At 33.7% G+C, this 17,066-nt stretch overlaps 1 protein-coding gene across 1 annotated transcript in view; it reads left to right on the top strand.

Moving 5' to 3' along the window:
• Positions 1-645: 645 nt before the first annotated feature.
• LOC117119552 overlaps positions 646-17,066 on the top strand; it is a gene marked incomplete at its 3' end in the record, with an annotated part of 27,656 nt that continues 11,235 nt past the window's right edge. Inside the window, exons 1-10 of the mRNA XM_033264376.1 lie at positions 646-684; positions 2,191-2,296; positions 3,117-3,202; positions 3,535-3,689; positions 4,109-4,183; positions 4,867-4,955; positions 7,913-8,101; positions 8,824-9,008; positions 11,415-11,485; positions 13,857-14,008. Coding sequence (XP_033120267.1) covers positions 646-684; positions 2,191-2,296; positions 3,117-3,202; positions 3,535-3,689; positions 4,109-4,183; positions 4,867-4,955; positions 7,913-8,101; positions 8,824-9,008; positions 11,415-11,485; positions 13,857-14,008 — 1,147 coding nt within the window. The remainder of the gene's footprint in view (positions 685-2,190; positions 2,297-3,116; positions 3,203-3,534; positions 3,690-4,108; positions 4,184-4,866; positions 4,956-7,912; positions 8,102-8,823; positions 9,009-11,414; positions 11,486-13,856; positions 14,009-17,066) is intronic.

The following is a 17,066-nucleotide window of genomic DNA, read 5'->3' as shown; positions in this document are numbered from 1 at the left end:
AACAAGGGCCTAAGACGACTGAAAAGCAGAGTTTCCTTCTTTCGTTCTGCCGGGTAAAATCAATTACTTTAGGCGACGTTTGTAGACTAACCTACACGTACCAACGTCCGCATGTCGCGACGCTCAAGTATTACTATTCAGTGTCTGTCTCTTATACACATCTAGATGTGTATAAGAGACAGCACCCATAGGGTGTCTATAAAACAAAGACCCTTGATAATTTCACAAACAAGTTCAAATTACCTCGTAATTATGATTTTGTGACAGCCTGGTGTAGTATCATTAAAAAAAAGAGAAAAAAATGTGGGTCTTTATTTTTCATGTCTTCAGTCTTCGTTTTGTAGACATCCATATAGAGTGTCTATAAAACGAAAACCCTTCAGTATTTCTTGAAAATCCTCATTTTATTCCGATGGAAATAATGGAATAGGTACTTGGCAACTGTTTTATGACTTTGAAATACTACCACCACTGATACTACCTTTGCTAGTACCAGCAACCTGGGTTAGCTTGGGCTAGTCTTGAAATCTTCACGTCAGCGATTTTTTCGTCGGCGTTGGGTGACTGGACGCCGCCATTTACTTTGGCATTTTCGAATGCCGGTGTTAATTTTGAGGGCTGCTGCACCCCTTCTCCACTTCAAAAATGTCTGATGTAAATGAGATACACAGGCTGCGGGAAGACGTACCTATTAATGTTTAGTCAATCATATGCGAAAATTATGGAACATGTTAAATGTTGATCGATCGGTTGATTGATGGGTTGATTGTATCAATAGTTGTAAATGTGTCAATAGTGTATAATAAATCAATAACACTTTCGTGGTATGACAACGGTAATATGATCATACTATTAGTATTCCCGTTTAGTTCTAATCCAATACGAAAAATATTACTAGTTTGATGTCGTATTATCATGACCTCAAACCAGTGATATTTTTCGTATTGCATGAACAAGCAGGGAATAACAAATTTATCATTCAGTAGACATGAATATCATCAATGCTGTATCTATTTATTTCCAAAATTAATAAAGAGACAAATGTAGATTAAATAAATATTTCATTATTTTATATGCCGAGGTCTTTGCTGAGCCGGCTGTAATGTCAGAACGAGCAGTAGGCCTACTATATAATACAGTGCGTATACTACCATGTTCCATATCACATACTCATTTTCGTATAATACTCGGTTGTTACTTGAAGTTGAAGTAACTTAATTCCAACTGAGTAATACAAAAACATATAAATAGTTATGAACCAATGAGGAAATAGTATTCATGTCTACTAAATGAGAAAAAAAATTAAACAACATTTGCATATTGTCGCTGTTCTGTCACAACCTTGTATATCTATCAATAGGTACTTTTATGATCTTTTTTTCTTTTTTGTGTGTTTTAATTTTTAGTCTTTGTGTCTGTTAAAAGGGACCGTGAAGACAAGCCCAGGCTTCTAAACTGGTCCCTCGCCATAGTATTGTATGTTTCTTTTTTCAGTTGCTCATGGTGAAATAAATGTCACATTGATTGATTGATTGATATCTCCTTAATCCAAAAAGAAACAGTTTCTTTCAAGACTTTTGTCTATGTTTCCATATCTAAAACATTATTAAAAGTGAGGTTCTAAGCAGTAGAGTAACTAGATTTTTCTCAGGGGGAGGGGGAAAAAGTGGAAAGCACAAATTTTAACCCTAAAAAATGTGGGGTGCTAGTTTTATGCCAATTTCGTCTGAATTAATCAAAAACCCTGTCAAGACTCCCTAAAATGTGCAATTTTTAGTGAACTTAGGCACTTTCAGGGGTGAAAAGGGCATCTTCTTTCCCTTTCCCCTTTCTCAATTTTAACAGAGGTGGGGCATTTTCCCCCTGCTCCTGCTGGTTACCCCAGTGGTTCTAAGTTAATTAAACACATAATAGTCCCAACTCTAAGAGATCGAAAATTTAAGATAGATCCTTTACCATTTGTGGCAAAGACAAGCCAAACCAGTCACTCGTCGCAACTCCTGTTTCGTAGATAATTTCCAAAACTATAATATTTTGGGTTGCATTGCACATTTATAATACTGTAATAGTATAATATATCTTCTATTGTGAATTAACATGGCACATTTATAATACTGTAATATCAAGATGTGTATAAGAGACAGATATCATTCTATGAGCTATCTACAACAGTATTGTATATCATTCTAGGTGTTACCTCCAACAGTGTACACTCGTGTGACATGCTTTATCCCTGAGATCATCACGTTCATTCAGAGCATCGTGGACAAGGGCTATGCATACATTACATCAAGTGGTAAGCCATTCAAACAGTGCAGGGCTCAGGATGTTTCGTTTTCAAATACTTTCAATAAGATAATTGAGAAATAATTGGAGGTCTTCATTTTTCGGGTCTTTGGTCTTCGTTTTGTAGACACCCATAGGGTGTCTATAAAACAAAGACCCTTGATAATTTCACAAACAAGTTCAAATTACCTCGTAATTATGATTTTGTGACAGCCTGGTGTAGTATCATTAAAAAAAAGAGAAAAAAATGTGGGTCTTTATTTTTCATGTCTTCAGTCTTCGTTTTGTAGACATCCATATAGCTGTCTCTTATACACATCTGGTCATTTATATCCCCTGCACATTTTTGGCAGAAATGGCAGAGTTATAGTACTAAAGAGCTCTATAATGATGGCATCACAACAACATTTGTGGAATCACATCAATAGTTTTACATTATTTAAAGGTATTATGTAGCTTTCAATGTTCTTATGGTAGCGGGACGGAATTCCAAAAGGTGGCAGGACGGAATTAAACAATTATTTTGGTTTAAAATTGTTTAAAATATTCCAAAATTACTTTTTAAGCCAAAATCATAAATTACACTTTTAAAATCGTAATATTGTTAAGAATTATGGAAATGGAATCGATGCAAACTGAAAATATCAGCAAATATTAGGATTTCCGTCCCGCCACTTTTACTAAGTACTTTCTTAAGTTTGGTCACATGATACACAAAAAATTGGCATATTATCACAAAAACAATATCAGCTTTAAATGCCCAGATAATTATTCCTTTAAGTGACATTAAATAATTTCATAAACTTTTAAAAGTGAAAATTTGGTTTTAGGGTTGACAGGTTTTGGATTACACCCTGAAGTCATTAACGTTTTGGTTATGACATCTTACCCTAAACAGTGCGATGCATCTCCTACTGTATGCTTTAAATTAGGAATTTCATAATGCTTTTCACTATCTTATATCAAGGTAAAAAGACAATTTACGTGAACCGTTAGGGTGTACCCAGGATAATGGTCTTGGAGCCTATTTTCAAACAGGCATTATGCCACTGGTCAAGGCTCCATTGTGGAGTTCTGGGAAGTAGTAGAAGGTGCTCTTTGGACCCCTAACATATAGGCATATATGCTGAAAGTAATACGTCTGAATTGTTTCTAATATAATGTAAATTTTCTTTTCGAGTTCCAGTTCTCTGAACTAAGTACAGTATTTTAAATGTTGTATTAATCCATATTACATCCATATTACAGCTTGATGCGGTGTTTATAGATGAACCATCAAAGAAAGAAGCTTTGATTGCATTGCTTAAACAGTATGCTCGTGATAAGAAAGTTGATAATTTTGGTCGAGCATTAGCAGCCCTTCTAGATTCAAGTAATCAAAAACAAATCTTGGATGACGTCAGGTAATGTGTGTATTCTGTCCTTTTTTAGTGTCTTCTCATATTCTATACAGTAATTAACATGGCTATTTGTATTAGAGTAGTTTTGTATGACCGTGGAAAGCAAACATTATTCAGCATTGTAGACTTAAAATATGTCCATACATTGTATTGTACATGTTTCAATATCATATTTTTTCCTGTGTTGAAGACAAACCCTTTAACATATATATTTACTGTAGTAAAAATTATTGACATACTTAAGTCTGTTAAACTTTAAGGTGAAATTCTTAACGCTATAGCTGTGTTTAAGCTTGTTTTTTTAAGGTGAAAATCCTATGTTATAGCTGTGTTTTGTTTGCAAACCTTAACATTCAATTGAGTATTAGTAAAGTTTGTGTAAATTTATGTTGCATTAAAATGTTGGCCCTTTTAATTGACAGGGTATTCGTTCCACCATCTCAAAAGGACAGGTTTAGTCTGTACTTTAGTAAAGATTCTCAGTATGCTGGCAGAAGGTAAGGAATTCAAACGTCAATTATGTAGAATCAGAGTTTGCAAGTGGTAAAAATACTTGACAGATAGAGGATTTTGCAGAATAAAACATAATAATTTCCTTCATACTCAAATTGAAGTAGTTATAACTTATTGTTTTAATGATCTTTTTACATAGCAAAACCTCCAATACACTGATCTGCCCTCCCCACAGCTCCCCCCTGTTTTTTTATGTTACCGTACACAAAAATCTATTTGATAATTTTAAAGAATAAACAATTAATTCTATCAGTTTAAACAGTATACAAAATTGTCTTTATAATTTTTTTTTTTTTTATAGATTTTAAATCTGATATTATTTGGTAAATTTTGAATAATTTGGCACATAAGGTTCCAAACTCTAGCCTCAGCAATTTTGAAAGATTTTCATAAGTCTACAGTCTGTAGTACAAAGTAAAACATTTACAGTATCCACATCTATCAGTTGTCATTAACAAGTTATTGCATTTGCATGAGGATGTCATAGACTCAATGAGAAACTCACCATGCCAGACAAGATGCTCAATGAGAAACATTGGTAGAATACAGACTCAGTGAAAGCAGATTATACCTCAGAAATATTGTATTAACCTCATTGGAATTCAGTATTATTTAAAGTACTATAATCTTATGTTGTAGTGCTTAACGTTTTTTTCTGGTTTTAAAGCAGATCTGTTTCAATTGATCGAACGGGTGGATCATTTGGGTTCATGTTGGTTGGGTCAGGCCCAGTAATGATTGAATCTATTGACTCAGGTAAGCAAATGATTTGAAAATTATGTTGACTGTAGGGCAAAAAATTCCTTCCATACTTTTTTTTCTGAAATAGTAGCTTCCCTCTTGTGTAACTGACAATGTTATTGATGTTAAATACCAACATGGAAGTGAATGTACATTGTTCTTACAAGGATTTTGCTACAATTTCCTTGGCCACCCAGTCTTATGGCACCCGAGGCTTGTTGGCAACCAGACTTATGCCACCCTAGGCCTTTACCAACCAAGTTCAAGTTTGTTTAAAATCACATTTGCAGCTTCCAAATTGTTATGATTTCTAATAAAAACACCATATATATATTGTTTTAATTATATAGGACCTTTTATTAATCTTACTATGTTTTATTTCCTGTTTACTGTAGTTAAATAAGTCTTAGCATTAAGCTGGTTCAATGGCAGCACCGCCAATAAACTATCGCCTACATAATCATTTTGCCGACATCTTATCATGGTTTAATTGTAATTAATTCGCCCATTAACTTGTCACTGAACTTATATTTTGGGGTCCAATCAACTAATTGTATTGTTAACTTGATTCTAATTGGCTAATACCAGTGTTCTCCCGAAGCCGTTTTAGCCGTCAATTTTACCAGTAAAAGTAACTTACCAACCAGTTAATATTGTGTGTTGGTAGAATAAAAAAGCACTTATTAGGCGTAGGTAGCCTAGGCTGACCTTCTTTCAATAAACGAATATCATTCCAGTCCAGGCCTAGTCTTGGACTAGACTTTAATCTGCAAGTGTGGAAGGACTATTAAATAAGTCCTAACTAAAGAAAAAAATAAATTATCTTACCTTTTTGTCACATCGTAAGTGCTATATTATTATTATCATTATTATTGTTGTTATTGCTAATCTTCTTCTCCTCCCCCTCCCCCGCCATGTACACCGTCTCGGTATTTTTAATTTTAAGTTTGGTGCAGAATTTATTTATTAAAAAGTGACTTAAAACTACATGATGAAACTACCGATCACTAGACACAATTCTGGTATTTTTTAATAAATGTTATTACATGGTAAAAACTAACTCCCTTTGCATACCATCCTGGTATTTCATGTTTTGGGGCTGTAAATGTTAAACATTCTGTGTTGGAGTACCAATGTTTTCATTTATTTATTTGTTTGTAGTTTCAAGATAAAAAAGTAAAAACTAATGTGTATGGGTACTGTTGATTGTGTTTAGTAGCTGTTGGGTAAAATTTAGAAATTGATCAACTGGTTGGAGCAATTACTACAGTAATCTCTGTGCTGTTTTCCTGGATGATAGGCCTATGGTCATACTGAGTTCACCTTATATCTTTCTGTATAGGTACTATCAAAAGATCCCTGTTATATTGATTTTGATTACCATACCAGTATTAAACAATCACTATAGCATATGATAAATGATAGTATGCTTTGTAAAAGCAGCTCATGTAAACAAATGCCTCCTTAAACAAATTGGTGGCCTTTTATATTTACTTTTCTTTTAGACATCATTTTGTGTGTTGTTTATTCTTTTCTATTTTGATGGTTTTTTTTGTAACTGCACCACTTTAAAAGTTGTACACGTATATAGAAAATAGCTGCAGTATAAGACTAAACCTGGTATTTTTAAAACCAACTTTAGTTTTGTTGCAGTCACGTAGATGGCGCAGACTGCGCTCGGGTGCATCTATATTATTTCTCCAAAGATAGAAATTTTTCAGTGACTGTTCAAATTCTCCATCGTATTGTTAACAACTAATAGTTATTATTATAGAAAATTAATTAAGCGAATGATGGTCTATTATGATTTATGAGAAAATACGTTTTTGAACCACAGACAGCAGCTTAATATTCATCCGCGTTACCGGATTTCTAAAATTTCGTCTGCTATTAAAATTAGCCCATTTCATTGGTTTAGTTTGATAGTTGTTGCTTGCCAGCCATCTTCTGCTGAACTAAAACTAGGACTTGATTTAGTTGTAATTAAAATTGCGACTACGTTGTTTGTTAATACAAATTGAAGTTGTTTGAAGTTCTAGTTCGAAGTTCAACTAAATTTCGTTTTAAGAATACAGGCGTTAATAACTAGATAAATAATAAATAATTAATTCAAAAGTTTACTATTATTTAATATAAAAAAATAAATGCAAATAAACGATTGTAAGTAGAATTATTATTTTATTTTTTTAGACTGGCAGCTATTGTATTTTAAAGTGTCTTGACCATAGCATGTTATTTTATTATTATTATTGTTTGGTAACTGGCTGCCCTTGTGGTAAAGTGATGATATCCTGTGAATGATTTTAGAATCAGATCTATTGACAAGCTGTCATATATTGATTGTGTTTTAGTTTAGTGCAAACACAAAGAGTCAAGCTTGCATAGATCATGCAGTATTCTGGAAAACAAAAGAAACTTGCATACATAATATGCTTTATTCTGGAAAATGAAATTATTCTGTTGGACAATAGAAGTAAATAGTAATACCAAGGCATGAAGTTGATTGATGAAGTTAATATTCTAACAATATTTGTATTTAAATATTCTGTACCTGTTCCTTTAATTTTATGGTAATATTATAATAGGTTTTTAAAAAAGTATATATTTATGCATTTCTAGGTTTATTTATTTTTTTATAGATATAGAAATTATAATTTTATAGTTGAAAATATGTTGAAAATTTAGGTTTTTTGTTGTTGAAAGGCTGTTGATATTTTTCTGTCTAGTTAGTTAGTTAGTTTTTATTTGGAATCACTTTTATTACAGTGGCACACATTCAAAGTTATGGTGCATCCAAAAGACCAAAATCAACAGAAAATTGAAAAGAAGAAAACAACTTAACTACGAAAATCATTACGGAACTAAAGTTTCGGTAAATAAAGCCAAATGGCAATGTTTCATCAAACAATTTACAGTAGTATCACAAGGTGTTAATTCCCAGCTAATATAGTTTTATGTCCGTCTAATTCTAGGTGGGCCAGCTGATTGCGCTGGCCTTAGACCTGGGGACAAGATATTAAAGTTGAATGGCTTAGATGTAAGGAAGAAGACACATGAACACCTGATTCAGCTTCTAAAAGGAAGTGGAATGACACCAACACTCCTGATAGAGACAGGGAATCCAGCAAATCTCCCTCCTCCAGTACAGCCCCAGGAAGCTTGTGAGTTCTCATTTCACTTTTCCTGTGAATTACAGTTGTGAAAAAATATTATGTATCTATCATATAAAAATGTCAAAGGATTAATGTGATCTAGTTATTCATGTGTCTCTTAAGCCCCATTTACACTAGACACGATTACGACACGACAACGACATATCATCGCGTAGTTTGTATTCTTCAACACTGCGCGCATCTGTATCCTGTCGTCGTGTCGTAATCGTGTCTAGTGTAAACGGGGCTTTAGACGAGAATATTTTTATACCTTGTTTAGCGAACCCGATGCTAGTGGTGATTTCAAAGTATACATACAATTTTATTTTTGGCCAGTTAGCGCACCCTCCGCCATGAAAAAGGTGGAAATTTCAGAAACAAATTATAAAGTTTTTCTTTATTTTTATTACACCCACCGCGACATTGAAATCCCCAAAAATAAGATATGTATTTCTTCCTCCACAAATTTAAAGCATTTAACCATTCTATTTCTATACTGTTTACATTCACCAATACAATTTTATTTTTATTTTCTCCCCCCTTTGGATGTTTTTGGCAAAAATATTTGCTAAATAAGAAAACAAAATTTATTTTAAATTTTTCTTTCTACCCTCCTCTCACGGTCTTTAAAAATATAAGTTTGCGAAACAAGGTTTAAAAAAAGTCTCGCCTTAACTAGTGTCAGCACAAAACTGTTAATATTTGGTTATTTAAAAAAAAATGTTTTGCAGTATATGTATCATCCACAATGAGCATGATGAGTGGTATGTCAGTAACAAGCCAAGTATCATCAGCTACTGGTTGGCTTTCTGAGAGTATGCACAGTAAGGCCACAATTGAAGATATTGAGGAGCTGAGAGCTGGTGGAATATCTAGACCTGACTTCTTTACTTTGGGAAGAACATTCAAAGAGATGGTATGCTATTAAAATCCTGATAATTCACTTTTTGTATGTCAAATAATATCACTGATATCTTAGCCATCCAAATCCTGTTTCAAATATTTTATCCATAGTTATATATCTTCGCTCACATCACGAACTAACACAATCAAAGTAGATTGTGTTAGTTCGTAAAATCAAGAAAGTGCATCAAAATATGCGCTGTTGTTGTTAAGGACTTTTTGTGTGGTAAAGAATACAAAATTGCTTGACAACCAATACGCGCTCGTTTTGACGTGCTACTGTGATTTCACGAACTAACACAATCGACTTTGATTGATATGATTTGATTGATGATATGTACCAAATCCTACAGTCATTTACCAAGAACTGTACTTTTAACAATTTTTTAAACTTAAAATGACAGCGTAACTCATTGTATGCAGGTGGTTTTTACATGCATGGAGAACATTATCAACAAATCTTCAAGGATTTAAAATGGGTTACAGTGCCCTTAATGAAGTACAAATGATGTTGATACTGTACTCTTGTTTATAAACTTTTAAAGAGTAACCAACTCTCCACAATAAGTCAAAACACCCCCCCAAGTAAAGCTTGCATAGAATCAAACCCAAGCAAAGTGTGCTAACTGAAAATATAAGTAGAAAATAAGAAAACAAACAAAACAATTAAAGAAATATGATCAAGCAAGTTGAGAGGAACTATTGAAAAAGGTGTTTTTAGATGGGCTTTGAACTGCCTAAGCGAATCAAAAGATCTGGGAGAATTAGGCAGACCATTCCAAAGTTGGGCAGCAATTGAAGGGAACGCTATTTAATTTGTTGTTTTTATTGACATGAGGCATGGAAAAGAAAATAGTTCCAACCATGAAAATTGTCTGAGGAACAAAAAGGACCATGAAAAATGCATCAAGCACCGGCTTTTTGTTTGTTTTTTTGTTTGTATAGTTATTTTTATAAATTCTCCTAGAAAAATTTGCAACTGCCTGTAGCCAGAGCAACAACATCACAGCATAACTAGAACTTAGGAATACTCAACATTGTAGAGCATTTGACAATAGGAACCATTACAGCATACAGGAACTAAAACTTTAAAAAAAGAAACACTCATCATTGTAAGAGCACTTCCAAGTAGCCACCGTTACATGATATATAGAACTTTCAAACAGAAACACTCAGCATTGTAGAGCATTTCCCAACAACCACTATCACAGCATAACTAAAACTTTGAAAAGTAAACACTCAATATCCAAGAGCATTTCCCAAAAGCCACCATTACGGCAGAAAGTGCATATACACTTTTTACACTAGAGACAAAATGCAGTACTTAACAGTTACAAAAGCACCATGGACAGACAGGAACAGGTCTGTAACCTCCTCTAAACATGCTACCCCAGAAAAAGGTGAGAAAAATGTAAAAAAAAACTAAGGAAGTACAAGTAAGCAGATAAATAACATAAACAGTAATAATGTTATATTGTATTAAAAACTGGAACTTAATATTACCATTGAGTGACATTTGTCCACCTCTCAGAACTTCTTCAGACAACAGACCAGTTGCATTGATCATGAGTCAGGTGATGAGGAATACTGCGCAGCACCGTGTCCCATGTTCTGGATAGTTGAAAACGTATTCCTCCTACTTGGTTCCAATCATGGTTCTCTACCCCTCCCAAATCACTTTTTTTTAGCCTTTATGATTTAGATGTCCCGAAAATTTGCGTATGTTGCATACTTCTGCTCATTCTCACTCCATCTCTACAGTATGTAGCCTAATCGGGCCTCCACTGCCGAGCATGTTGTATTGTCCAACATTCTAAAATCTCAGATGTGCGGTATAAAAGAAACATGTATTGTGTAAATTATAATTTGTAAGTGCACAGACAATAGGAATTCTTTTGAGAAAAAACTACAACCAAAGAGTATAGAACTTTAACACACAATCCATAGTATCTCGAAAAGTACTACCACAACTTGGAGGACGTTTTTAAAAAGAATGTCAAAGTGTTTCATAATGCATGCTGCTTGTGTAGAACGCCTGTTCCAATTTGTAGCACTATTCAAATTCTAATAGAATATCCCAAAATAGGGATGTTAGCTTGTTTCTCATTTCATTGTCTGCATGTCAACCATGCAGGTATAACTATAAAAAGGAAATATACATTTCTGTTTTGACTATAGAATGCAGTCTTTGATTGTAATAGATCAAACTTTTCCCACTAGACAAAATTTTACAGAGGCCCCTAGCATATCAATTTAAAGCGTTGTTTCCTTTCTTCACAAATTTAGATGCTTCTTAAGGAGGTACTTTTGTACTGTAGGTTGGAAGGAAATTTGAATGTGTATAACAATTTCATTTGAAATATTAATTCATATTTTTTTTTATGTAGTATTGCTATTTGTGTTTCTTTTATAAATGTAGATGGATCATCACCTGACATCAAGAGAAAAACAACTGATTAAGAAGGCATTACAGGAATATCATAGATCTAGGTGAGGTAGACAAAGCCACAAAATTTTACAATTTGTCATATCAGGAGCTGATAAACAAAATGATTAATAACAATGCTTAAATACGAACAAGATGTTAATATTGTATTAAGCATAGCCCTTCAATGAAAAAGCTACTTTTATTCAGTATGAAAAGAGTGTCTGACGGGATTCAAACCTGCAACCTCTTGCTATCAAGGCGGGTGTTATATCCTTTAGACCAGGGAGACCAATAGTACGTAGTGGAGCTATAGATGAGCTATAAAGCCTTGTAGATTACAGCTTGGAATTTATTTCAGATTCAGATTCATACAACTGAATAAAAGGAACTTTTTTCGTTGAAGGGCTCTGCTTGATGCAATTATAACATCTTGTTCCTATTTGAAAACTGCCATTATTATCTCCTCCAGGAGATATATGTTTTCATTTGTGTCGAGTGTTAGGTATGACCCAATGAAGAAATGATTACATTTTGGTGACGGTCCGGATAGGGTGTGGATGTGAGGACCAATTAAAGGGATTTAAGAGCAAACACTCTATAAACACGTTATATTTTCATTGCAGATTTTTTGGGCTCAGTACGGACTCCAAAAGTATGCATTTTCTTTTAGTTTTAAGGCGTATGCGGATTTTATAAGTCCGCAATGACGATATAACGTGTTTACACCAGATATTTAAAAAACGTATCAACCTATCTGAATGAAAAGTTTGCGAAAGTTTAAACAAGTTACAAGGATGAAATTATTAAGTGTTGGTGGCGATCCATATTCGGGGGTGAATTTGAGTGTCATTTAAAGTTCTAAGGTCGTGCGTGTTTGTTGTGTTCAAAATATCTCAAAAATGGCTGCAGAGATCTAAATGGAAGTTACAGGGAGTGTTAGGTATGACCCAAGCATGAGGTGATTAAATTTAAGTGACGACCCGGAGTAGGGTACGTTTGTGTATCAGGACCATTCAAATGAGTTTAACCAAGTAGGAAGAAAGGAAGTGTTGTGACTTTATACTTTTTACAGAAGATCGGTGTTAGGGTTAGGGAAGAGGATTGTTTAGTTGTTTTAAGGGCGCCTCTTCATAGAATTTGATGTCCATAAGGACAGTGGTAGAGCCTTTATCAGCTGGTTTGACGATGATATCTTCACACTGATGCAAATTAGCAATGGCCTAACTCTCATTTTTTGTGAGATTGTCGCAAAAATTTGGATCAGAGTGTGATTTTTCAAGTCCTCTTCAATGTCCTGAATGAAAGTTTCTAAATCTGGGCAAAGTTTCTTAGGTAGATACTGTACCAGGTACTTTTTGGTTTGAATTTGTTTACATATTCTGTGTTATCTGTGGTGTTGCCATCAGAATGGGCGAAAAATTTACGCCATCTTAAACGTTGGAAGAAGTCTCCCAGATAGTTGCTGTGGTCACCCTGCCTTGATTTAGGGCAGAATTCCTCAGGATAGAAGTTTGGTTTCTCCTTCGGAAAGCTGACAGGTTAATTTGAACAACTGAATTCATGTTGTTGCATGGATTATGATTTATGCGCTGAATGAACCTTCTCATCTTATAGCTATTGTTTCTGCCTACGGTAATACAGTAAACATATTCTTTAAATGGTCTTCTTATACACACCCTACTTCAGATCGTGACCAAAATTTAAACACTTCTTCATTAAAACATGACAAACTATGCTGGAAAGTGTCATTTTGATCCACTGATCCATTTTAGAGATATTTAGGTCGGGGACCTAATGGCCCTCAAATGCACACCCGAATTCTGATCATCACCAACATTTCATAATTTCTTATGTTACTAGAAAGTAATTAGCATATCATATTGCTATGGTTTCCATATATGTGACACAGTTGATCGGCAGTTGGCTGTTGGAAATAAACCAGACCTTGTCTCCTCTCTATACAAGTTATGTTTGTGTTCTTGAATAACGCCTATAAAATCTCACATAGAATAAAGATTTTTTGCAAGAACACTGGAAACCTCAAAGTTTGGGTGTGGCCCTTAGTGTTAAATCAAGGATTCACCTTGACCCTCTGACCCATTTTTACAGCCACTCCAGATTTAGGGAATAAACTTTGATTAACCATTATGATTCACAATTCTTATTATTCCTATGACAGTGCTTAGAAAGATCATTTGGTTTTTGTTCATTTTTATGTTTTACTTTAATTAATTTGTTTTTGTTGAAAATCTAGTGTAATTTTTATTCTTTTGTCTTTGTATGTACTGAGGGTCCCGATTGATCAGTTCTGGTTGAATGGACCACCCTAAAAAAATATTGTTGAATTAAAATAAATAAATAAAATATGTTTTATTGCAGATATAATAACTTTTGAAAGTGCTAACAATTCATATATTTATCTTCTGATTAAAGGAATCTGGATGGCATGATCATTAGTATTTTCCCTGTGCTTGATACCCATGCAAAAAAGACTATATGGCCATATATTATACAGATACTACCTGATGAGCAGCAAGAAGTCTGCAAGAAGAAAGTTATCTACCTGATAGACAGACATGCTGCAGGTACAAATAATCACTCACATCTAGCCATATATATAATTTACTAACTAATAAGTTCTGAAAAAAAAACAAAAAACAAATGAACAAACAAAAAAAACAAACAAAAATATGGCAGAGTACTTTTTGTTTTCACACACCACTGTTAATACACACTGACCCAACAGGCATTTGCATAGACAACGAAGTACCTGTTAGTTGGTAAAGCAGAAACTGTGTTAACATATACCAAACTCCTATACTCACTGACCCAACAGGCATTTGCATAGACAATGAAGTACCTGTTAATTGGTAAAGCAGAAACTGTGTTAACATATGCCAAACTCCTATACTCACTGACCCACCAGGCATTTGTATAGATGACCAAATACCTGTTAATTGGTAAAGCTAAACACTGTTAATATGTCACACTCATACTCAATTGATCCACCAAGCATGTGCATGGACAACCAAGTACCTGTTATTTGGAAAAGTAAATCAATATGTCTTAAGATATGCCACACTTGTATACTCACTGACCCACCAAGCATGTGCATGGACAACAAAGTACCTGTTCGTTAGTAAAGGAAAACAATATGTGTTAAGATATGCCATACTCATATAATCACTGACCCAGCATAGTCCTGTAAATCTGTGACAAAATTGTAATTAAACCTAGAACTAATTGCAAAAGCAATATTTTTTGCGGAATTTGTTCCTGAAATATTCCCATATTAACATACTGAAAGTCTGAAAAAATCCAATTAGGGGAACAGTGTTAATTTTAAAGATATTTAATGAGTTAACATCCAATGATTTATTGTGTGACATCGTACTAATGCTGCGATGGAGCATATAAAAGCCTATTGTTGCTAACAAAGAAATAGTTCAGCATAATGGACACTGGCGCGCGAACGCAGTTGGATGAAACTTGACGCGTTGGTAACACAAAGATCATCACATGCAGCAGCTGTCCGATATCCTGCATTAAGTTTGTTTGTTTTTTGTTGTTGTCAGATATGTAGTTCGTTACATTTGTGGTAATTTGTACTTTCGTTAGTCGATTTGTACTGTATTAATATTAAAAATTAAATTCCATAGCCAGACATAGAACTAAGATCTAATAAAACCACTTAAGGAGTAAATATGTATATTCCTTGTGATAAACCAAATATTACTCACTGTGGTTGCGCGTCGCTCAAAATCATTTGCAAGTGGTCCAGGGGAGGATCCCCCAAAAAATTTATGGATTTCAAAGGCTTTTTAATCAATTTTAGAGTCTACTAATAGGTAGGAAATTGTGATTTTTCTGGTCATACTGCAAGGGTGAAGACAGGATATTAAAAAGCTCTGCATGTTCTAATTGAAAAAAAAAATAAACACTAGTTTTTGCAAATGTTTTGATCGGAGCCAGTGTTGGAGCCAGTGTTTGCACCAGCGGTTGGCAGGAGGGAGTCTACCCTTTGGTTTTGAACACTGCTGGTCAGGTTTTTCTCATAAATATATATTTTAAAAAAGTAGAGGGAATTTTTATATACAAAAATTTGTTTTAATTTCAATTGTATGTTATAGGAACTGTCATCATGAAATTTGGAATAAAAATATATAAAATAAAAATGCGAGATAAAAAGATGATGCATTTATGGATGAAAGTACCAACACATAACTGTATTCAATTATGGTGATGCAACAACAGATACGATCGTGGTACAAACATTTATTATTATGCCTACCTACCGAATGATTAACAAAGACATAATTATAAATTGTTAAAATAGTAATAATAATAATAATATAATATGCAGAAATTTATAACGCCCCAATTCAAAAAACATTATCAAAGGCGCATTAAGGCACATCAAAGTATCATATAATTTTAGAAAGTACCCCGGTGTAATTTTGTGACACTGTTTAGTTTCTTGATTATATGTTGTATGGTAGGGGTTAGTTAGGAATGTATTTTTAGATTGCCTTGCTTGAATTTTTGTATTTTTTAGAGATTTTTTTTATCCAAGTTTGAGAACAGTGCACAAAACTTTGCGTTGATCATTGTGGTACCGACGCACCTAGTCTCATTCAACTGTGTTCACGCGTGGACGTCTATCTTTTTCAACATTTCTTTCATTAGCAACAACAGGCTTTCCTACGCTTCAACGCAGCAGCTGGGCGATATGACACAATAAACCGTTGGATATCTGTATTAAATATGTTTAAAATTGACAATGATCCCCTGATTGGATTTTTTCATACATTTAGTATGTTATTTTGTGTATATTTCTGGAACAAATTCCGTAAAAATTATTTCTGTTGCGATTAGTTCTGGGTCAAACCACAGATTGACTGGACTACCAAGCATGTGCATAGACAACCAAGTACCATTTAATAAAGCAAAACAATATGTGTTAAGGGTGTACGGTAAGAATAGCCCTGGGAAAAATGGCCCAAGTGACAGTTAGGTAAAAATGCCCCCCCAATAATAAAATTCTTTATTAAAACTGATTTAAAAAAAAATCATTATATGTATTTTTTTAAACTTTTTGCAGGAATTTCATATTCAAAAATAAAATATTCAAAAATAAAAAAAAAGCCATGAATAACACATTTTATTTTTTTTCCCCATTGAAGTATTAACAAATAGACAACATTAATCAATAAATCAACATAAATCATGCATTTATTAATACTAAACTAATTTATTTGTGGCCAAATTCACGGAAGCGGAATCATAATTTTCCAGAAATTCAATTCGGGTATTGGTAACCCCCACAGACAATGGGTTGATATGAACATCAAATTATTATTTTTTTTTAAGAAAAAGAGAGTTCTACAATCTCAATTAAAAGGTTTGGATGGGGTTTGCAATGTGATTTTGGAGGTTTGTGGTGTATTTGCAAGTAATTTTTCACAAAGAAAAATCAACATTTTAACCAAAAAATAGGTTCTTATGAATGTATTTAATTTTCTTATTGATATACCAAGTGAGTCAATCACAATTGATTTGTTTGGTTTTCTACAGTGTGTTTTGGGAGGTTTGTGGGATTTAGCAATACCATTTAATCCTACCATAATTACCCTACCCTCGCAT

The sequence above is a fragment of the Anneissia japonica genome, unplaced genomic scaffold (genome assembly GCF_011630105.1).
Source record: "Anneissia japonica isolate Jap-2015-1 unplaced genomic scaffold, ASM1163010v1 scaffold7447_len134812_cov206, whole genome shotgun sequence".
In the NCBI taxonomy this organism is placed as follows: domain Eukaryota; kingdom Metazoa; phylum Echinodermata; class Crinoidea; order Comatulida; family Comatulidae; genus Anneissia; species Anneissia japonica.
This window is presented reverse-complemented; position numbering and strand designations above follow the sequence as displayed.